Raw genomic sequence first — 24,332 nt, forward strand, 5'->3', positions numbered from 1 at the left:
CCGTCCATGTGAGGAGGAATCAGCTTTATACCCAGCGTTTAATTTTCTAAGAAACTGAAGCTTTACAAAATCTTCCATGAACAAAACATGTCTCTGAGGTATTTTAAAAGCAGGACTGAGAATACCCAACAGTTTAGAGGGGGTTGCAACTGCTGCTCTCAACATCACCGCCCTACAGTGTCCTTCTGGTGCTGAGATCCAACCAGCATCCTGCAACAGGGACCGCAGCTGGAGACAGCACTGAGACATCCCCCCTGGCTTTTGCTACTCAAGAAAAACAAACTATAAACAAGGAGTAAAAAGATGGTATCTTTCAAACGTCCTTTAAAAGCTCAGGCGATGTAAACTACTATATACACTTGGAGGGAATTTCTATTTTTTCCTTCTGATTTACAGTTTATCTACTTTCACATGAACTGAGAAAAGCTACACTGTGCCTACTCAATCAACATGAGTTTGTGCTGGCCCATTCAGGATATATAATATTTAGCTTTTATAGTTTATTTTAAATAAAAAGTATAATTAAAGAAAATAAACCACCCACTTCATAACATTTATACAATGAAGACTTTATTTATTTTATTTACGTTTTGGTGGGCAAGGCACAGCATGCAGTGAGCTCTCCGTGATACTTAACAAAGCCGCATTTGAAATTTAAAATCTTTAAGGAAATGAACAAATTTTGCAGAGGAAGGGCAGTTGAGCAAAGAGACTTCTTACATTACCCTAGGTAATTGTGCATATATATGTTTCTGTGAGTCTCTCCCTACTCCAAAAACATACCCATGACTTGGATGCTTTAAATCAAAAAGCAATTTCAGTCTGTAATTCTCAAATAAATAATTAAACACATTTTATCTCCCACAGTATTGCTACTATTCATTTTAATCTCACTGACAGGAATGCAGCAACATACCCCACATCCTTAAAATAACAAAACAAAACACAAGACACCAACCAGAAGGCCTGGAAATGTTTATAATTCAACTTTTCAACTCTCTTGGCTGCAGCCTGAAGCTACAAAGAAAGCTCTATGCTGGCTCCCTGGAAGGAGAGAGGCCTGGAGATCTCTGTGCAAACCGCGTGGCCAGCGGTGCGAGCAAACCCTGCCTGCCTGCGCGGGCAGCCCTCGCTCCGGGAGACACACAACGCTCACTCTGTGTCAAGGTTAATAAATTAGCCACTTCTGCAGGCTGAGCTGCACGAAACGAACTGGACAGTGTGGTTAAGGTGAATGGTTCTCTCTGGCTTCTCCATCGTAATTTCACAGACAGCTGCTATGGATATGGATGGTTATAGCCTGAACTAATAAATACATACAACAGAACTTACAGGGAAGACAGAGAGTACATTCCCATTCCCAAAGTGAAGGCTGAGCTTTCCGGAGCCAAGCCTGCAGAATCAGAAAACTACAAGACTGAAACCCTGCACTTACTGCACTATATCCTTGTTCAATTTTGGCTTGAACGTGGGTAACTGGCTGTGACTTCAGTGATTATCTCGGTCACCCACAACAGTGTTAGAAAATCAGAGCTCTCCTCCTTCTCAGACCACTGAATGATTATATATATGCATATGCAAGAAAGGTAATGTACTCATCTAGGCAGTGGCAAAATTAGATAGAACTTTTCAAAAAGAGGATGTTGGAGTAGACTCATATGCTGGATTTAGCATTAGTTTAGGGTATCCAGCACTGCCAACACCCCAAGCATTTACAAATCACAAACTAGCTTTAAAACAAGGTTAAAACCAGAGTATTTGGGCTTTGTGACTACCTGCTGGCCCTGAAGCACAGAAAACTCAAGAGCTCCAGGCTCTTCTCTGTAGACAGGAAGACTTAAGTCTTGCTTAAAAAATGAAATTAAAGCTTAGATTTTGCTACAATCCTCTGAGGGCCAGGGTTCCATGAAAAACACAGAATATTGTAAGCTTGTGATAAAGTCACAAGAGATGGGGCATGGGGAGCAGAGCAGCTGCAGAGCATCCTGAGCTCTGTATAAATCACGGCGATGTGGTTGCTATCTAAGAAAGTGCATTACTTATTTTATTTATTATTACAGATGCTGCTGTGGAAATTTTTGCATGCCTGTAATCATGGTGGACTCTTGTCCAAAGATTCAGCTGTAAATTATCATCCCACTCAAGTTCCCTGACTGTGCAGGTAATCACGCACAAGATGGTGACCTCATCAAAATGTAACCAGAACCTGGGGATAAAGCTCAGATCAAGAGACAGGATGCATCTCAGATCCTGCTGTGGACCCCACACAAGAAAACTGGGAAAATTTATGACATCTCTCCTGACCTCCATTCAAGTAAAACACAGCTAATTGCCTGACCGGGTGCTGTGAGACTTGTTTGCTCTGTCTGTGCAGACCTTCCTGTGATGGAAAGCTCTCCCTCCCGGCACAGTAAGGTAAAGCCCGGAAGGAGAGGTGGACTTGATTACAGGAGATGCTGTCCCAGCCCAGACAGGGAGTCTCTGACCCTGACAACTGGAGATAGAGTGCCGGGGCACAGGCCCAAGGCACGCAGGCAGCAAGCCCAGGAGACACTGGGCTCCTGATTCCCCTGTCAGTGCTGAGCAGCCACTGAGCTATGCTACTGCTGCTGCAAACCTGTGCCAGGCACAGTGTTCGGAGCTCAGCTGCATTCAGGTTGTTTTCTGCTTCACCAGGCACTTACAGGTTCCTCCTGGAGAGCTGACTTGCTGCTCTCCCATCCTGCCCCTGCCCCTCCTTTTCCCTCTCACCCCATCTCACAATAATAACCATCAGTTTTCTAACAGCACGTCCTACAATGGAGGTTTTGTAGTTCCAGCTTTTAAAATGATTTAGTGTGACAGTTTAGTGCTGAATTAAAAAAAAAAGGAAAAGAAAAAGGAAGAGAAGCAGAGAGAAAAAGGAGAGACAGTCCCCTTAAGGCAACAACATTATGGAGCAGTGATCTCAGAGGAACAAGGGTTCTTCTCTGGTTCAGATGTGCTTGTCAGAGCTCAGTGTCGTCTCTGAACAAGAAATCTCTCTTGCTGGCCCAAGGCACAGTTTTGTGGTCAAGAGGACAGAAAATAAAGGGAGGGAACTTCAAAGAAGGAAAAGCTGCATTAGCCCGCTGGGGCGGGTGGCTGCGGCACATCCCATGGCTGACAATTACGACCTGCATGCCGAGCAAGCTTGCCTCCCTCTTGTCAGAGGGATAAGACACAGGCTGTGAGCTTTAGAGCTTTGAGGATGTGTACAGTTCATGATGAAAGATAGCACTTCAAAGCCCTCTGCCTAGAAACCCAGGGAGAAGTGAGAGCAGAGGGTAAGCAATCTTTTTTCCTGGGGGGTGCATATGCGGGGGAAGGGTAAGACTTACTTTCACTGTCATTTATTATTGCCATGAAAATGAAGCCTTGCACTGTTTATGGAATCTCTCATTAAAAGGATCTCTTGATAAATCGCTTGACAAACATTCATTAATTAAGTCTCTGAGCGCACTTGGCTGACAAGCATTAGTCTTCATTTTGCAGGAGGGGGAATCAAGGCATGGGGCTCAGCAAGCCCCCAGCAGCCAGGGCAGGGCTGGGTCCCAGCCAGACACTCTGTGCCACCAGACAGATGGATTACACCACTCCCTCTGTGCCCAGCTTGATTCTGATCGAAAGACAGGAGCAACACACTTGTCTTCAACAAACTTCAAAGCCCTTGTCCCCCCACTGCTGCCCAGGGATCCCAAGGACTGCAAGGCAGATGGGTGCTGTGCAGGTCTGGCTCCTCCATGGGCATCTCTTGCTGTGGGGACTGGCTGGACACCTCTTTCATCTCACAGGTACCTCCTCACCCACAGTCTGCCCAGGCTTAGGAATGGAAGACACCTTGGCTGCTGCCCAGGCTCCACTTAACTCTGCAATGGAGATTTTCCTCCTCGGGGCCCTTGACCTACCAAACCATTTGGGAAATAGCTACTTTAGGATGCCCATTTCACCTTCACCCTCACTCTGCCAGTGGCCTTCAGTTCAAACTCTGGGGAGTCAGCAGGTCATGCGAGCCACAGCTGCAAGGTTACTGTGGTAGAAAAGGAACCACCACACCAGCCTCTCCTGGCATACAGAAGGTCTGGAGCAAGCAGTGGTGGGAGAAAGCCCACCCACCTCCAGCCAGACCCATCAGAGAAGCCAAGCCCACTGCTGGAGGGAGCCAGCAATGAGGACCCAATGCTCGTCTTTAAAATACAAACTATTCTATTCCACACACTTCAAATCATCATCACAGCAGACAGGAGGAGGTCCTTGCAGTGACTCAGGGGTGACCATCCCTCTCACGTCCTCAGCCCCACAACACATCTGCCCTCCTATCCATCACTGTCATCCCTCTGCCTCATCCTCCCACCTGGAGACAGAGGGACAGATTTGGCTCTCGCCTACACCTCCCCTGTCCTTCCTGGCACTTGCCCTTCAGAAAAAGCAAGGACTGGCTGGGAGATTCCTGTGAGAAAGGAGCTGCATGAGAGAGCAAACAGACCTTTATTATTTGTTTATTGATTTATTCTCCAGGAGGATGTAACACCCGGCCCTCGGCAGCAAATGCCCTTGTAGCTCCGTGTCGCAGCGACAAGTTGGCCAAACAAACACTTTACTGAGTCAGAAAACAAAGACTGTCAGCAGAGCAGATCAGGGCTTCTCTCCTCTTACTTTTAATTATTATTGCCTTACACAGAGGATTTAATCTCCTCTTCTCCTGGAAGCTCAAAGTGCCCCATTCAGCCTATTTCACAGCTGTGACTGCCGAGGTCACCCTGGGTCAGGACACCTCTCTGGCCGCACAATAGCCCTGGCCCCCAAGTGGACACGCACGCCGCGCATCTGTTGTGCAGATGAACCGGTGTCAGGAGGAGGAGCACGGCGGGGAGGGGGCAAAGCAAACCTCACCCGGAGAGCCCCAGACAAAAGATGCTGCTCCTCCGGCCTTTTGTGGAGCTCTCCAATACGGTCAAAGGTGACATTTTACAGCTGTTCCAGCCTCAAATAAGTGAAACCCGTCTATCTTAATACTTCATTGCATTGCTAAGCTGCTGATAAACTAGGACGGCATAAACAAATACGCAGGGCCAAACACATCCCCAGGGAAAGTTTGTGGGAACAGGGGGAGTTGCACCAGACAATGAATTGGGAACAGGGGGAGTTGCACCAGACAATGAATTGGGAACAGGGGCAGTTGCACCAGACAATGAATCCACTTCATGTGCTTTAAAAGCCTGGTTACCTTCAATAAAAGCCGTAGCATGGATGCTGCACATTTGCTGGCTAATGCCTCTCCAAAAAGGCTGCAAGTGTTTACAAAAGAAGGGCACAGTGCAAATGCCCACGGGAGAGGATGAGCACGTGCCACGCCATGCATGTGCCCATCAGGAAACCGCGTTGAGCTAATCCCCTCCCCACACAGCCACCACGGCTCCAGCCCTGGAGAACATGGCCTTAAATCAACGCTCTTATCTCACAAAAGGAATTTAAGTGCAACGCTTTGAAAGTCACTTTCTCCGGGCCATATGGCATCCCCGAGCCTGGTCCTGTCGAGCGGCGTTCATTTGCATGTGCGAGAGACAAATCTGGCTCTTGCCTTGCGGGAGTGATAACAGGGCGAGGGGTAAAATTTAGCACTGTTTGGGTTTCTGCATAAAATCTCGCTGAGGCAAATTTCTGTCACCTCGCAAGGCAAGTGCCAAAAGCTGAGGTGGCCCCCAGGAGAGTCCCCAGGATGGCAGCCCACGCCCATCAGTGAGGGACACCGGTACAGGACCAGGGTAAAAGAGAAGACTGAGACAAAAGCCATTTTCTGAACCCAAAGCTTCCCAAAGCTGGCAATGTCTGCACCCACATTAAACAGGAACAGGCTGAAGTTACAGGGATATAAACAGCACTGAACACAAACTTCAAGACAGCAAATTCACAAGCATTCGCACATTTAACTTCCTGATAGGGAGGTATTTTGAAAACTCATGTTGCTGAGCTGCTCTCCATGATATGAAGGGGTGGGGGATCTTGGGCTTCAGCACAAGGAGGAGCCAACAAAGCTGCTAACGCTTCAACATAAGCCTCTCCAGCAGATCTCTGTGCCAGGCATTATGCAGGATGGCAAGATTTTTGTTTTGCCGAGGCAGTGCCGTATGGGCAATCTGGTTTGCCTTACCAGTGAGCCAAGTGAGAGAAGTGCTCTTCCTCACCATTTGTTTAAACTTCCCTCTTTCCCCCAGATAAAGCTGCATACTTTTGTAAAAATATCTGCAAATGTAATAACATAATAGGCTTGTCATCGGTTTCCACATTTGGCAACGAAAATCTGCAAAGCTTGGAAAGAAAGAGAATTCCTAACAGTTACTGCTGCTGAAGAGCCCAGCTATAAACTGGGCCTGGATCCAGGTGATGGAGCACACAACCACCAAAACGCCTTTCCATGTCCAGCACCTACTCCCACACAACTGCAAACTGTTCCTTTCCTGGCCCCACTGAAATAAGACAAGCCGGTTACTTCATCACTTCTTATTGATGGGCCCCATCTCCCCTCTTTGGGGTATCTGCATGCCCCCAACATTCATTACTGCTCTGAACCCATTTAAATTCATTTTGCAGCTCAATGCTGAGAATGCTGCGAACAGCCACATGCCCCAGCAATTCATTGAGAGCCACACAAACCCCCTCACACAGTGATGTGGAACCATTCCCTGCACAGAGCTTTCCATCATGTACCACAGTTTGCCCTCTCCAAGGCTGTTTCTTCAGTATTTTTGCCCAGTACCCATCTGAGTGAGATTATCCCTGGGAACACACTGAACTAGAGCAGCCCTGCTTTATGGCTGTACTGAGCCCTCAGAGGAGGGCTTGGCGGATTTAGAGACATGTCACTGGGCCTCCCAAGGGGAATGTGGAACGGCACAGTCTCTTAGCAACACCCTGTGCCTATCACAGGTAACTCATTAACGGCAATAGTGGGAGCCGGGAGCCGAAACCCCGCGACGTGCCGAGCACCTTCCGCCGTGTTTGGGAGGACTGAGATGGACAGACACGAACGCTCCGTGTGCATGGGCAGGACAGGGATGTGCAAGCCCTGGTGGGAATGATACAGCCAGCACCGAAATACTGATTTGTTTAAAAGAAACAAGGATTTGATTGTAGGGAAAAGCATATCCCTTCTAGTAAGGACTGACTTCTCCTTTGTCAGTAATCCTTCTCTCCAAGACATTTATTACAAATCTTACTGGAAGGGAAGAAGTCCCACCCCACTCTGAGACAATGCAGCTCTAAATTTTAACTTAATCATCACAAGCCTGTAAAGCTGATCTTTATGACAATGTGTGTGGCCAAACTAAAGGCTCTGGCAAAAGTGATGTCTTCCCATTCACACGACACAGATTTCACAACCCAAATCTCTCGCTGTAAGACAAGGAAAGCATTTCTCTGGATCACTTACCTTTATTTGCTGCAGGAGAGAACAGCTTCTCAGAGCCTACAGAAGCCTGGAAAAGGAAGAGAAAAAGAGGGTGAAAAATACTGAAGGAGAAATTCAGAAGGCTTGCTTACAAAAACACAGCTCATAAAACAAGTCGATTATCTGTAGACCTGCAGTTGCACATTGCACCTGGAGGGTGCAATGTTGTGCCATTAAAGAACAAGCATGCATCCTGAGGAGATGAAAGCAAAGCATATACACGAGTACTGTCCTGATCTCACCCAACTATATCCTCCTGTCTCGTTTATTTAGGCAACCATGCAATGCACAGCTAATTTTATCCATGATTCCTCATATAAAAACAAAACCAGTGAAACTGCTGTCAAGCTGAAGAAAAAAACAAAAACAAAACCAAAACACATTTCAAAGGCTCTCTCATTGAAAATAAGCTCATTTCTTGCTGAACATGCAAAATGTAATTTGTGTATTGGAAACACAAGTTGCAACTGAACACATCCGTATGAAGGAGGGTGTTATTTAATATTATGCCAAATGACAGGTACATGCTGCTGTGCACTTAGTTGAGTATGAAACAAAACGTCTTCCTCTTGGAAGAAGCCCGTATCCTTGCAGACTGGGTTGCACTATGCTCTGAACTCCACAGCAGTGGATTTGTGCTCCTCACAGCTCTGGGAAATAGTTAAAGAAATCCAATTAACCTAAACCTTGTAAACAGCTCCATGATAATCAGGGTCACTGGGTTACAGACAAGATGACAACGACAGACAGGGAAAAAAAGTCTATTCATTGTAAATAAAGCTTTTATGAGTTAATTTGATGGCTTCCTTTCCTCCCCCCACTGATATCAAACAGCCAACCTATTTCAATGAAAGCTTTTCCTCCTCGCTATCTGATAAAATAGCAAGTAGCCTCTCCAGAGTCAAAGCTGGTCTGGGAGCAGGAGCACAACCAACATCACTGCATTAGTACCATCTACGAGATAGCTGAAAGTATTGCCAAGGTGTTGTCACTGACTGCTGCATGAATAAAATGGGGTGAAGTACAAAGCTGAAGAGCAAAAGATACTGAAAGTGAAAAAAGCCTTTTTCCCCTGGCTCTGCTTTAAAAACAATGAATTAATTCAACACGTGGCTGAAGTACGTTGATTTTATTTTTGATTTTATTGATTATTATTCTAAGGTGCCTTGGGAGATTTGCATGATAAAGAGCACTGTGAATTGTATTACATTGCTATATATTTTAAATGACGACTCAGAAGGAAAAAAACAAATAGTAAAATGCAAGAAGATCTGCATGAGATATAGTAAGAAGCAAGAGTGATCTTTTAATGTTATTTCCAAGAAAAGTGGCACTGCAAGCACTGAATGTCTTACTTAATGCAAATGTATAAAAAAGAGAGGGAAAACAACATGAAAAATAGGTTGAGGCTGAGACACATAAGAAAGAAATTCTGAATTATGTCCACGACAAAGCTGCACGTGTAGCTGTGGCATGTATGATCATTACACAGCTCAGCAAAAGGATCCTAAAATCTTAGGGAAAATCAGTTACCTGCACGATCCCTTCACTGCATGGATTAAAAAGAGGAAGAACCAGGATTAAACAAGGTTTTGCCTGGGCTGGTTTGCAAAGAAAGTCTAACAGTGTCACACAGCAGCAACAACAGTAGTGCATAAAACGTTTGACAGCCAACTGAATTTACAACCCATTGTTGGGAGATTTTTCACTTACAATCAGCACAAAGTCACTGTGGGCGCAGAACTCACCCATGCTAACAGCTCACACAAAGCCAGGGCCTGGTCTCAAAGCCCTCTGCAAGCCCTTGGACACGTGGCAGGTGGATAAATGACTCCCCCATTTTACAGGCAATGAAACTTTGCCATGGCTTGCACTCAAGCCCAAGCACTGAACTGGCTGCTCAGCCACAACTCCCGGGTGCCAATGCTGGATGCAGGGGGTGCAGCCCAGAGGAGCCGGATCCAGCAGCCTGCCTGGAGAGCTGCCCTTCCCAGGGAGCCACCAGGAGGAAGCCACGGCTGCAGGACCCGCTGCCAGCAGCTACCACCCCAGCTGGGAGAAGCTTTGTGCTTCACCTGGTCTGGAGAGTTGGGTCCCACCGACCCCACCTCACTGCAGCCACCAGCTCACTCCCTCCTGTGCAACTGGTACCAAGGGGTAAATACAGACCGGCACTGTTTAATTGTGAACTAAAGATCTCAGTGCTACACATCCAGACTATATAAAAACAATGTTTAAGGAAGTCAAGCCAGAAAATTCACTTTAAAGAGAAAGTGAACCACGCGGATTATTGCTCAGTCTCTGCCATCAGCATGTGCCACTGCCTTGCACAGAGTCAACACTGACAGAGCAGCGTTTTCGACATCACAGCTTCAGTTCACAGACACAAACCTTCACACCTAGAGTTTACACTAACTTTTGCTCTCACTTCTGGTGATTTCTAGCTCCAGATCTGAGCAGCTTTTGGCATGAGCACCATTCTGGAACAGTGAATGCCTGTGCTATAGGATATTCTGCAAAGCTGCTGTAAAGGCAGGAGGGAAGCTGGGGGAGGAAGAGCCTGAATACATCATTCAACCCTATCAGTCACCCTTTAAAGGGAACATACAATAAAACCTATGTGTCTGAGGGAGCCCACTAATGAGTGAAAAAATCCAGCAAACCAACACATCTGCTAAAACAAGTCCCCTCCCAAATTTTCTGCTGTTCCAAGCAAATCATTTGCATATGTTTAAGAAGGGATTAAAAAAAAAAAGTGGAATTCGACCCTTGTGAACAAACCCAGGCATTTGGACTCCTTTGTGCAAAAGTTCAAGCCATCCCAGGAAATCACACGTTCTTTGATTGCAAAATGAAACTAGAAATTTCCTTTTCCCCTTCTCATTGCTTCCTGCCTGTCTTCATCTGAAGGACCAGGGACCACCTCGAGGCCAACCCAAATTCCCTTTTGTTGCTGCCTAAGGCACAGAGACATGCCCAACCTGAAGCTCACAGACAGCAGACCCCGCTACCCTTCCCTCTTCACTTGCTGCTCACCTTCCTCCCGTGGAGCACGGCCAGAGCTCACCACAGGCTTGTGTTCATAAAAGCTGCTGCTTGCACAGTCCCACCCTCAGCCCCAGTGACAACCTTGGCATTTTAAGCCCATCTAACATCTGTCCCCAAAGTGAAACACCAGTTTCTGAGGTAGCCTCACACTGATGAAACGTTTCAGACCCAGCACTCTTACAATGACATCGAGCCTTGCAGGTCCCTTTTGTGGCTTATTCAACAAAGTTACCAATCCTCTGCCTCATTTTGATTTTCTTTCTTTACCACACCAGACCTGAAGGGGAAAATGCCTTCACCCAGTGCTGTGACAGTTTGAAACCCAACTGAATACACTGCAGAGGAAAATAACATTTCTGCCCTTTTCTGCTTTGTGGAAAGCAAGCAGAGTGGTGGTGCTCCAGTCCCTCACCCTTCCTCCCCTTGATCCCAGCACATACAAACACGGATTCAATTTTCAGCACTAAAAGCTCAGCAAAGGCAGCTTTTCCCTCAAAATATGAGGTGGTAACCACAAAGGATGCAGCACACTCTCTCCTCTGAAGGTGAGCAGTGAGGCATGATGAAGCCTGTGCCTTATCCATCCTGGTTCCCACTAACCCAAGGCAGCTGAAAGGTGTAAGAGCTCTTACAGATTAATAATTTAACAATTATATGTAACACAACACCACCATCTGACAGGGACAGCATTATAAACTATGTCAGGCCTCACAGTAATTACTTTTCCCCCCCTTTCTCTGTAGCCAATAAAATGGGTAACAGGGACTAAAACCATTGCTGATCACCAACAGAGGCTCTGTGGACCTTCACACCGTCTCCTGGAGCACTGAATGCCAGATCCAAGCCTGACACTTCAGGAGCTTGATAGTAAGACATTGGAAAATTGCTAACAAGGCTGAAGTTCTCACTCACAAGGAGCAAAAGAAGCAGTGTATGTTGTACAGGGTGCAGGCCAAGCATTCCCTCCAAACGACTCCAGTATGGTGGGCAGAAGGAAAAGGAGGCAGTAAAATATAGTTTAAATTTTATTTCTGGATGGCTGCTTATCTTCTAAACAGCCAAGAACCAGCCTCAAGAGGGACTGTTTGCACAGTTACTGAACTTAGTGAGCACTAAAAAGCTCACAAGAAAACCCTTCTCTGGGAGATTTTCTATCTAGAAGTGCTGGATGCTTAAAGAAACTTTCAGCATAAAGCACAGATCAATTCTGGATCAATTCTCATCCTTCCCTTGGATCTGTTTTCCCTGCTTTTACTGACCACTCTGATGCCACTTGATTGCTTGTCCAGCAGAGAATTTCAGCACTGCTTTACTAGTACTGCCTTACTAGTTTCCAGTTAACTCTGCAAGTCATTCATACCAGACCCTTCATTGAGTAATATGAGAACAATAACTAAAACAGGAAGGTATTGTTTGGGTTGTGATTCTTCCACAGGAAATGGAAATTGATACATATGGAAAGGTGCAGGAGGAGCCCAGAAATCACACACATGCACACAAAAAACCAAACTAAAAATCCTCCTTAAGACCAAGAAAGTATTCAACACAGAATACCGAAGCAACCCCTGGGTAACATGGCTTGGCCTTGTGAGGAGATGTTTCAAGGGAACCTACAGTCTTTCCAAAACCTGCATTATTTTTGGAGGGAAATCACAGCTCAGTTGAGATGACAAAAGAAAAGTTAGACCTGCAAGTCAGTCATTTCATGCATCATCACAGAAAAATAAGCTGCAGTAAGCAGTACATGAGCTGCCTTTTTGTGAACCTTCTAGGAAAATGCAGCTTTGTGGCTGGGACACAGCCCAGCCCAGCTGTGTAAGGGATTAAGGAAGAGGGAACAGGACTTCTACAAATCCACACTGTGATTATCTTCACACAGAATATATAGATTGGACTTTCAAGAGGGCTCAGCACTCAGCAGCTACCTTGGGGGTACCAACCTGACTGGAACCACTGGGTATGGAGCATTCTCAAAAATCCATTTAAATATTTGAATTGTTACCATGTTGCTCTGAAAAATCTGGTTCCAGCTGATAGTTGGGTTCACTTACAGAATTCTGGCTGTTGATCCCCAGTGCAAATAAGGACTAATAACAAATAATATTCTCTAAGCAAGAGTGGATCTCCATCTTTTCTAGCAACAATCCTAAAATTCAGTTGTACCTTTAGTTACACCATAACATATCACAGTGAAACACAGAGCAAAACCACCCCAGACAGGCAACTACTTAGTGGAATGGCAATGCCTTCAATGCCACAGATACTTCTGGTTCAACTATCATTCAAGGCCATATCAGGGAAGTACTGACGGGTCATCCATATCTTGGCATGAGACTTCACTCTACAGGAGGCACACACTGGAAACAAAAAGTTTCTTGGACTGTATTTCTACACACCAACACACCTGTTTAGGTTCCCACCTCACATGTGCTTAGCACACACATACCCAGTACTGCTCTGGTCCTGGAAGGGCCTGCCACCATGCACTCCTCTCTTGTCACTCTTTTCTTCCTGGAACACTCGTTTATCTCAGCAGTTTATACAGCCATGACTATTCTTTGCAACAGCCCCTTTGAGAGGATAGCACAAGACTGGGAACACAAGATTGTATCAGGCCACAGAGAGCCCAGAAGCAGAGATCAGTGGTCCCAATTCACCACTGAATTACACTGACTTTACATGATGGAAAACGGAACAAGAAGCAAAGTAGATGAGGAGTGGAAGGCAAAGGAAATGCTGTACAGTCTGATTTGGTTGTTAGTGCAGGGCAATGAGGAGCCAAGCTCACTGCTTCTCCACAACTCTGATGTTTTGTTTTGGACCTTCTCTTTTGGGAAGGCAGTGACAACCTTAAATTAACACTGTGCTGAATCCTGAGCATGTTCCTATTTGTTGGGGGATTCAACAAACAGTTTAAATTAAGCAGCAACAGTCACTCTTAAACACAGGCTGCCGTGGTCTGTTGGTCATGGCACAGACTCTGCCCCTTCCCATGACAAAGGGTCACCTCGAATGCTCCGACAGCCACGGGGCTCTGCCTATGGCATGTCTGGCATCAGAGCCTGGGGGCACAGGCCTGCTAACCCCTCTTCCCTCTCTCCTCAAACCATCCCTCCAGCCCCTGGAGAATGGCTATAGCCCAGAGCTCTCCCCTTCCCATCCTCTCCATTAGCAATGCTTTACCATTCATCTTCCTCTGAGCAGTTGCTGTCTCCCAAAGGAAAAGATCAAACTCCCTCTCCTTCCCAGCTCAGTTTCAATAAATAAATAAACACATTCACTGAAAAAAATTTAGTAAAGGAGGAGCAGGAAGGAAACTGGGGAGTTCCTGGACCTTACAAGGCTGGTAATACAGTTGCAGAAGGTTGCTCACCTATTTCCAGAGACACTGATCAGAAAAGAAAGTTTCCAGCTGTCTCTCATTAAAACCAGTTCAAATACTTGTTTAATGTTAGTGTGCCTGTGTGTCCTAATTTAAATTAAGGTACACCTGGTGCTTATCTCAGTACCTTCCTCCTTTAAACCTTGGTTCCCCAACAGCTACCAAATCTGCCTTGATTTTACACTCCTGGCTCTTTGTCACTCTAATCAGCACGAACTTCCCCTTACTAAGTGTTCACATGCTCCTGGATGTTATGGTCTATGAACAGAACCCAGGACAGTCCTCTCCCTGTGCCACTGACCAGGCTGCTGTCACTGGGCTGGAGGCAGCAACGTGGCCATGTTAAGGGCAAATGATACACACCACAGCCAGGGCAACACAAATCTCTGTGATACACTTAGAAAAGGGCTTTGTGTGGTCTGTTTTTAAACTTCTCGAACATCAGAGCCCCGATGCCTTCCCCAGAGAGCTGACCCCCTCCAGAACAGCCTTCCCTTACACATTCACTGCCCAGACACTGCCTTAGGCAAGCACAGATTTGATTACTGATTTAGCTTTTGCTACAAATGTAAGGAAAAACCTGCCTACAAGTAGGAAAGGTTGGGAACACTGAGAACATACCACTACAGTAGTTTGTATTATGGTCATCACAGTGTGCAAACTATCCAGCCAGCCTATCTATTTGGCTGGGATATGGCTTTTTATTTGCACTAAATCAAACGGAATGGCGAGTGCTCTTTGCAGAACTATCTAAAACTTCTTATAATTCAAAGGCTGCACTGTAGGAAGAGTGATGGGAGAGAGCAGGGACTGTGCTGGGAATGACAGGTGGCAGACTGTTGTTTGGTACCTACCAAATTACTCTGCTGCTCCCAGGGCTGCCTTGGCATTTCATTATCCCAACTCTCTCCTGGAAGGATGTGGACATAAATTCACACCTCATGTCCTGGTTTCCGTCAAACTGAGTAAGAGTGCAAATGCTGGCACCAACCGGGAATGCCAAGCAGGGCTTGGCATGCGAGAACAAACTCTCAGCTGTGGTCTTTGCCAGCTACCTGCATTTATCATTGTAATGGCCTGCCAGACAGGACTTGGCAAGCGCTGGAGGAGGGCGGGAGGAGGAGGGCCAGGCTCTGCACTGCCAAGCAATTCATTCCTGTAGCTCCTGCCATCACTGTACCAGCAGGGCAACCTTCATTTTATTTTATCTTTTAACCAATTATGTGTCACCCAAATCCCACCTGCAGCTTTCTCCAACACAAATGGCTATAAATCACAGTTCAGAGACCAAGAGGGTTTTGCAAGACATTTGATTTCATAAAAAGGTCACTGTCTGTCTGAGGATTGCTGCAGTTCAGAAATGTACTGAATAACAACCTGCATTGGCAGCCAGGGAAGGAACTGCTTCCATGGTCTGCTGCATGTTGTCAGATAATATTAGAACAATTAGGGAGGCCAGCAGTGGCAGAATCATTAGGATTAAGCTAAACCAAAGTGCTGGTAAAAATTCAGTGAAATATTTCAATTTCTGAAAAAAACATAATCAATTCAATAAAAAAGAGAAAATTGCATGAGCACACCAGAGACACTGGACATAACCACCCTCAGCAGACAAACAGACTGACTACATGCCTGTTGTCATTGGAACCCATTCCAATCTGCCTGGCTATCCCAGAGCTTAAGCCCAAGCTTTGCCATTTCTCAGACCACTGCAATACTCTGTGGTCTCAGACCACTCACAATGTTCTGCTCTTTAGTGGAAATTTGTCTTCTTGTTTTTAATCCCTACACTGGATATGCAGTGGACCCTGTATGGAACTTTCTGCGAATCATATCACAGAGCAAACATTTGAGGATGCTCAAAAATCACGACACTGATGCTGTTCTGGGCACCCTTAGTGTCCACCCTTTCCTGAAGGTGACACGTCACGGCAAACAGCATCAAATTTTCTGAAAAGCATCAGGTTAACTGCAATAAATACACGAGACATTGAGAAGATTGCATTGTCCTCCTAGCCTGGACCATGACATATGGCACATGGACATCCCTCTGAGAGAATTCCCCAGTTATGGATCAATCCTGCCATGGCCCTTTCCTGGGGGGTCAGGGAGCTTCTCAGGACGGTGACTCCTGTCTGCTGCCACTGAAACTTGCTGTCTTACCCGCAGCAACCTCAAAGGAGCGTCTCTGGGAAGGCTCTTTTGTTGTTGTTGTTTCTAATTCACTGCTCCAAAATATTTCTTGGCTGCATCCCAGGGCTGAAGCCTTATCTGCCCCTCCCCCCGGCAGACACACAGCAGCTGTGCAGGCTTATCACGGTTGCCTGTCCACTGAGTTTACAAATTAACACCCTATCGAGGCTGCACGAGGGCTGATTAATCAGAGAGAGGCAGTCTGAGGGCCTTTATCACCGTAAGCGGCTGCTGGGAGAGAAGTCACAAATCTCTCAGGAGGCCAGAGATGCCTTACAAATGAAAGAGCAGGAGGCCAGAGAGGAGGAGGGCGCAGTGGTACAGGAAGCAGATATTTTAGAGATAGTGGTGGTGGAGGTAATGGAGCAGTGCAGGGGGAGCTGCAGGCAAACGCCAGTACATTATGACAGCTAAAAAAAAGAAGATAATTAACAGCCTATACCTCATGATTCTAGCTTTCCCTCCCCGGGCTATAATTTAGCCTATTGCTCCTTTGCTCCAGAGGACAATAAACATTTATTATGTTAAACACATAACTGTGCTGCACAAAAGCACTGTTCTTTCCCAGGTCCACTCCTTGCACAGCTGTGCAACCCAGGAGATTGGGGCTGCTGAAGTGGCCTCCCTTTTTATGCAGAAAATTACTTGGTTTGGACACAAAACACATCCCTGGCTTCCCCCAGAGTTGCACATGCTGGATGGATGCACTCATACTGAATGCAAAGAAAAATCCCAAGAGACTGAGAGCTCTTAGATGGGTCCTCTGGCCCACCAGCAGTGTGAGGGTGGGCTCGGGAGCATTGGCAGCCAGGGCAGCTCCTGCAGAGCTCCACCAGAACTATCTCCTCTTTTTAATTCAGCAGCCTCGCTAAGAGGTTTACTGGGGAATTTTCAATCCCAGCAGAATTAAGTGTAGGAGAGATTCTTATTACAAGATGAATATTACAGTGATGTGAGTTGTGCTGGAGCAGCACTGGCCCTGCCCCTTCCAAGCACTTCAGCCTCTGTAAGAGCACAGTGACAGATCTGCCTCTGCTAATGGACTGTGGTTCAGGCACTGCTCAGTACCTGCTGCAGCCCTCCAGCTTTGTGCTGGTTCCAAGACAATGCAAAATAATTATAAAAGACCAAAGGGACTCACGCTGAAGAGATTTAAAATCTAATACAAGGAAACCAAATTGGGCATTTGTCTACATTTGTCAACATTCATTTCTAATTTTAAGTTTTCAAGTTTAATCCTTGTGATCGAGACACTCAGCTGGATTTTTCCTTTGAAGTGTAATACATATGTAAGCTGAGATTCCCGTGCTGAAACATGACTCCAGAAGGTAAAACTTTAATAAAAATGTTACCAACAAGAAGACATTCATAAGCAAACACTGCAACCACCCCCTGACCTGTGCTTTCTATTAACACACCAGAGTAAAGAATTCAACAAATAACCTCTGGGTAAAAATGTCAATCACTGCAGCTCTACCACCAACAGTGCTGGGTGTGTGCACCATCTTGGGGAATGGGCATTCCCATTTTGCCCATGGAAACTGCAGAAAGAGAGGACTGCCACAGCCTGAGGGAACACCTTCAGGCCAGCTCTTTTCAGACCAGACAACAGAATCAAACAGAAATGAATGATCATCTGCCTTCTCCTCCTCTCTTGATCCAATAAGAAAACGATTTCCCGAACCACCTGGATTATTGGTCTATGAACCCTTGCAGATGCCCAGTTTTAACAGCATCCATTAGGTTAATTAGAATTGGGCAAGCAGATGCTGAATATTAGCCCAGGAAAGGAACGACAGCTTTTTTATTTGAGAGCTCCCTGCCAGGCTGTGTGAAGCAAACAGCTGTGGAAGGTCTCCTCGTAGCTCTTCCCTGCCAACAGACACCAGATTAATTTGAGCTGGGCTGGACCCCCATGTGTTATGTTCAGCAGACCCACGGGTAATCAGATGAAGCTACAAGGCGGTGATACCTCCTGTCACTCCAATCAGATAACAGCAACTCTACACATGAAGGAAACATCAAATATTCAATAGGTAAACAATATGAATGTGGTAATCCCAAAACATGGTGAAATTTTAGAGGCTGTCTCTCTGATGATTATCAGATTGACTCTTTAAACTTCATTATCAAGTCCGCCCATCAACCCTTCTCCCTCTCTCTCTCTCAGGTCTTGTGTTTCTACATTTTAGGCAAAAGATGTCCCTGTCCATGAGCTGCTCCCCAGAGCCCTGTTCCCACACACAGACACCCTCACCTGCAACAGAGCACACAGCAGGGTGTGAGTAAAGAATCAACAGATGGGATTAGGAACACCTTAAAAAAGAGAACGAGGACAGCACATAAATTTCACTACAAACAGAGGCTGCAGAATAAAAAATATGGAAGGAAGACTGGTTCACATCTGCAAAGCATCTGGTTTCCAATCCCTCGCTCGTTCAAGGGCAGTGAATTGCACTCACCTACTTTTTACAGGAAGGGGTCACCAAGCATTTCTCCTGTGCTACACAGTGAGTCAAGAAAGAAGATCTCATTGTTGGACCTTGCTTAAATATGGCATTAACTGACCTCATTGTCTGTATAAGAAGGTGGTGAAGGGGCAGTCCCCCATTTGCAGCCAATACATAATCTGTCTTCTCCATTTAGATATGCTTTGCAACAAGTGTGGTGGATCCATTTATTTCCATACTGCAATAATGCAGATAAATCCAACTTTGGCTCCAGTCCCACTGCTTTCAAAGCTGGGGCTCTGCATTTCCAATCCTTACCCTTTTTTCCCCCCTTTCTGCTGCAAAATGTCACCAATTTACTTTAGCCTGGGGGCCCATTTCGAGTTTTACCGCTAATATACGAGAAATGCATTTTTCAAGCTGTTACCACTTAACTGTACTGATATCAGCCACTCAGGGGACACAATATTGTTTACACATCCTGCTCTATGGAATAAGCACGGATGCCAAAACTCTGCCTGGGTTGTGAAGGAGACGTTTACTCTCTGTTTTATGAGATTTCCTCGATTTGTGGCTGCCTCAATGGTCGTAAAAACAGCTGTAAATCAAAAGAGCACCACAAAATTGCAATAACAACTGTCAAACTCGGTTCTAAAAAGCATAACTCCCAGCAGCAGAAGGTGGAAGGCTTTTTTCTGATTTAATACCAGGTGTGGGGGAGCCCTAGCAAGTCTATGTGCAGCGCTGTGTCTGCCCACAGCCACCCACCCACAGGCTCAGCCAAACCCCTGTTCTGGCTGCTCCCCTATCGCTCGCCCCTTCTCTGCCCCACGTAGTTCCTTCCGGCCTCTTTCCTCCTCTTCTCTGGAAAACAGAAGTCTTTTTCAAAGGCCTGGAGAACGCTTATACAAATAACTGCTGAATGCACAGCCCTGTTTAAAGCATTAAAATAGACAGAAAGTCAGCCCAGTGTTCAGCCATGACTGAGCTCCGGGTTGAGGCTGCTCTGCACAATGGCAATGGCTTTAGCAGATGACCTCAGCAGGAGCCTGTCACCTTGTTCCTGGCCTACCCAGGAGAGCCCAAATTCCTGCACAGTCTCTCAGCCCAGTTTTTAGGGAGTGGAGTGAAGGAGGAGAGGGCTGGGGAGACATGAGTTATTAACAACCATCTTCTGGGAGCTGATTCTAGCTAAAATGGTTCCAGAACAGACAGCTCCATTTGCCCTGACAGTCTCCAGCGAGGACTGGCTAAGCAGCAGATGCACGAATTCAAAGGTTTCTGTTACTCTGTGCCACTGGCTACAGTCCAAACCAAAGAGAGAGTTTCACCCGTGGGTAAAACAGCCTTCCTGGATTTTTCCATGCCCCATTCCAGTTGCTTTCACAAACAATCTTCTCATCCTTGTCTCCAAAAATCCTAAAAGACTCTCAGTTCCTGCATCTCACCACTCGATCCCCCTAATCTGAGATGAACTTGGCTGGCAACAAACTCCCTTCACCACCTCCCAGCTCTGAGAAACCAGCTGTGGCACTGACAGCCACACTACAAACCAAGAGTTACCAGGCTCTTCGTGCCCCCTGTCCAAAGCACGAAAAGCTTTCCTGGCCTCACCAGCCAGGTCTTCATTCTCTTTTTCAAATTTCAAACCTCTTTCATGGCATTTAAATAGCCCAACTTTCTCCATTACAGAAAGAGGTTTGTATGTGCATAGGCCAAAGTACGTGAAGAAATAGTGAGAGCAAGTTCATGGGAAGTAAGTTTGGACTGTCCTCATCTCAGTTTTTCTGTCTGCAGTAGACTAAAATACACTTGAGTTCCAGTGTGTTACTGTATCTGTGCCTGGCAGTGTGTTTTTCCAGATGCGTATCCTAATTATGCTCTTCAAGTAAATGCCCCGTGGAGCAAGGTAGTAGAAGAGAAAACCTCTTTACAGTCACCACCATGCTGTGATCCATTCTGGACAGGAACTCCCCCCTGCATTGAGAGGACAATTTAATTTCCATGGACCACTTGATGTGAAGGGAAAAGAATCTATATTCTTTTGTCTGAACCCCACAAAGTGTCAGCCCTTCTTATCCCATTCTTCTGGTAGACGTGTACATTCACATTCTTGAGAAAATCCCCAATAGACAGGAACAGTCTTTCACTTCCAATACATTATGTCTCCCTGCTACAATCTTTTCCTTCTTGTACAATGCCTCTTGACTTTCCTTTGGCTCTTTTCTTTGCAATTTTTCCTTTATGAATACAATCAGAGAGACAAAACAAAAATCCCCCAAACCCAAATGAACAAAAAATGTCATTCAGAGCCTTTGCCAATGATGTTACTGGCAATTCCAGTTGAGAAGCCATCTGTACAGACATGAACTGATCTGATGCAGGGAACAGCTAGTTTTATTTCAAAAAGCTCTGTGTTCCCAGTGTTCTGGGTACAGAACTCCACAAGCCAGCTGAATCTATTAGGGTGAGTATGTGATCAGCTACACCCAGGCAGCTCTTCCAAATTTATTTCTTTTGTACTGCAGTGAGTATCTGGGTGGGGTTGTAAAAACTATTAAAGCTGTCAAATACATACCATGCCAACTGCTGACCACAAAAACAGGCCATTTCCTCACGCACAAACTATAAGAAACATCTCCCAGTAACAGGCTCATATCAGTAACCAACTATTTCCAATATAAACATGGTTCTGCTCCATTTAGAGTCTGGCACATCTCAGGAAGGATGGAAGGCTGAAGTGTAGAGCATGACTTGTGTTGGGAAGGTGGTGTACTGTAGCAGCACAGGCCATCCAACAGCAGTTGTTATGATAAGGCATAACTGCAGAGCAATTACTCGATTTATTTTCCATATATACCAATACAATTTCGTCCATAAAGTTTCGTTTGCTTGCAGTGAATAGCAGATGTCTGCCAGAGGTTTTGTGTTCTCAAACTCTCTACTGCATTTGCTGATGGACCTGTGAATGTGCAGAGCAGCCCTGATCTGGCTTTGCTCTTCTCCCTTTGTGGTGATGTCAGAGGGGGTGGGATGTTTTTGAGTCACTGCCCAATGCCTGCCATGCTCAGCCACCAGCTGGAGTTTCCACCACACTCACAGACAGGGCTTGCCAAAGGCCCGTGGCTGTGGGCAGAGGAAAGCTGCACACTGGGGTGTGCTTAACCACCAGCTTTGCACAGGAGATGCTTTTGGAAGGAGCAGGAGAGTAAGCTGCTATTCACCTCTCTTTGGCTAACTATGTGCTCATTTGCCAAGGTACCAACAGCTCCATTCAGCTCTCAGGTCATTTCCCTCTCCGGACAACTGCACCTCCAGGAGCCCAGTGCTGGGCTCCCGTGCCTTGGTCCTGGCTGATCTCCCTTTGGACTCTTTGTAGCAAGGGCTGAAGCCACTGCCCTTTTCCTGCCTCTCTCCAAAAGTCCCACAACAGCTACCAGCAGATTTCACTGGTGTTTATTTGTTGAACTGGAGTCACAAATGTAGCATTGTAAGAAACCTTTCTGGCTTTAGCCCAGACGTGACTGTGCCTGCTTAGTGAGGAGATGAAAAGCTTACAGTGAAGAAAGGCAGAATAATCCTGCATGTTAATACACAGTGACTAACACCTTCCTGGTGACAATCTCCTTGTACTCTCTGCAGAGGGATGTGTGTAATGATCCTCCAAAGACACTATCTTGAAAATGCACAAAAGGCTCTGATCAGACCTCAGCATCTCCTGATTAGCTTAGTGAGAGCAGAAGGGACATCAATTTTCTAGAAAGTGCATTCAGAAAAGCACTTGATAAATGCTTAGCACCATGTATGTGCTTAATCTCACAGCAGCTGAAGCACTTTCCTAAACCAATGTCTTGTTTATTCCTTCAGTGAAAAATACAGTCGTGGAAAGGTCTCCAGACCCAAAACCACAGACCTGAACAGTCAGGTTTAGGAAAATTCAGATGAGGCTCTGAATTTCTGTAGCTTTCAGCTCATCCATAAAACAATCTGGAAGTGCCAGCTCTGGCAAACTGGAGGAGGAAATAAATAGAAAATAAAGAGAAATAGCCAGAGTGCACGAAGCTGCTGTCTTATCCTAAACATAGCCTGGGTTAGTCCAAAGCAAACGTATGGATCTTTTGTTGGGTATACCCTTCCTGGCATTTTATTTTTCTTTCCTAAAACAATAACAGATACACCTTGACAAATCTGGCATGCTGCAGCCAATCCATCAGCTTCTCTACATCAGGCAGATTGCAGAAAATGGAATTTTTCTTTCCCATTTGCCTCCTGGTCTTGCTGCTGCTCTCCACGAACAGACTCGCAGCCCCTTCCCTGCACCCTGGCTGGTGACTGATTGCTGGACTCGGAGCAGATGGTTCCTGGAGCTGGGGCTGCTGTTTCCTGTGCACTTCAGCAGTTCCAATCAGACCTTGGTGTACCCTGCCTAGCTCTGCAAGAACACAAAGCAAAAGGTGCAGCAGTTCTATACCAAATGAGCCAAAACCACTATTTAAGCTCATTTAAAATATCTCAAAATAGGCACTTGCAAGCACAAGCGAACTAAGGGCAGCAAAAATGATCTAAGGCACTTAAATATTTTGGATTTCTAATTTCCCCCCCAACACATCTATTTCAACTTTGTTATTTTGGACAACACCATTTTGTGCAAAAACATATGCACAAACTCTACCACTGACTGAGCTCCCCTTTAGCACAACCAAGCAAATGTTTGGTTTTCTATGTTCAGTCCAAGCTTTCAGGTCTCCAGACTAACTGCTGTATCTCATGGGAAGAGAAATGCAAAGAAGCTGATCTATAGGCCTCTACATCAATCTCCAGACAAGTAATTCCTGAGCCCCAAGTCCTCCTCCAGCAACACAAAGCAGCCTGAAGCATGTTTTGAGCTGGGTACTCACAAAGAACCACTGTGGGTTTTGTTGTCTTTATTATCAACACTTCAGGGCAACGACCACCTTTAATTTGTGCCTTCAATAACATCAAACGTGATATTAAAACCTTAGAAATAGTTGTGCTTGTGCATCCTGGAGGCTTTTTTCTCTAAACCACTTCCAGGAGGTCCAGACAAAAGAAATAATGTCATCCTGCCTCCAACACTCTCAGCCATCAGAGGCAACGTTAACCATAACTTGGCTTCTGCTCTACATAAATGTTTCTGTGCATAAGCACCTCATTCAAAGATCTCTCCCCAATTTATTTCACTCCAAAAAAGGAGACAGATGGTAGAAGACAGAGGGGTTTACAGTAAGAGGGGCTGGATTTTTTTCCCCCTCTTCATTTGTTCCCTATGCTGTTTCTTATCCTTGGGGACCTGGAGTTTCTTTTGATAGCACTGTGCTGCCTAATAAACAGTCATACAAGCAGAGTCACAAGTACACATCTATCATCAAAGAGGCCTTCTTGTCTCCACTCCCCACAAAGTTGATTAATGATTACGTGTTTAACACATACATTATACATGGGAGGGGGAGATGTAGAGGGTAAATCCAAGCCCTTGTATACATTTACATATATTTACATATGCACATATAAAAAGCAGAGGAAAGCAAAAGAGGACCATTCCCAGTGGGACAAAAATCCATTTTGGTAAACATACCTCCTAGCTCTCCTTTTTAAAAATACAAAGGCAAAGAGAAGGCTCTACCTGGCCTAAGGAAAAAAACTGAAGAATGAACAAGCAGCTTTGCTTGGTTCCTGCAGCTCCATCCTGACACAAAACCAGTAACTCCATTATCAGCAGTCACATTACTTATGGTTTGTAAATGTGATCTAACAGATGCAATTCAGTTTGGGA

The 24,332-nt window shown here is 45.7% G+C and overlaps 1 protein-coding gene across 19 annotated transcripts in view; it reads right to left on the minus strand.

The window, feature by feature from the left end:
- The window catches only part of FBRSL1 (fibrosin like 1), a 523,668-nt gene that overhangs the window by 49,319 nt on the left and 450,017 nt on the right, over nt 1-24,332 (minus strand). For all 19 annotated transcript variants that reach the window (XM_071572408.1, XM_071572404.1, XM_071572401.1 and 16 more), the window contains one exon: nt 7,448-7,493. In XM_071572408.1, the coding sequence (XP_071428509.1) occupies nt 7,448-7,493 (46 nt within the window). The remainder of the gene's footprint in view (nt 1-7,447; nt 7,494-24,332) is intronic.

The sequence above is a fragment of the Pithys albifrons genome, chromosome 17 (genome assembly GCF_047495875.1).
Source record: "Pithys albifrons albifrons isolate INPA30051 chromosome 17, PitAlb_v1, whole genome shotgun sequence".
NCBI lineage: Eukaryota > Metazoa > Chordata > Aves > Passeriformes > Thamnophilidae > Pithys > Pithys albifrons.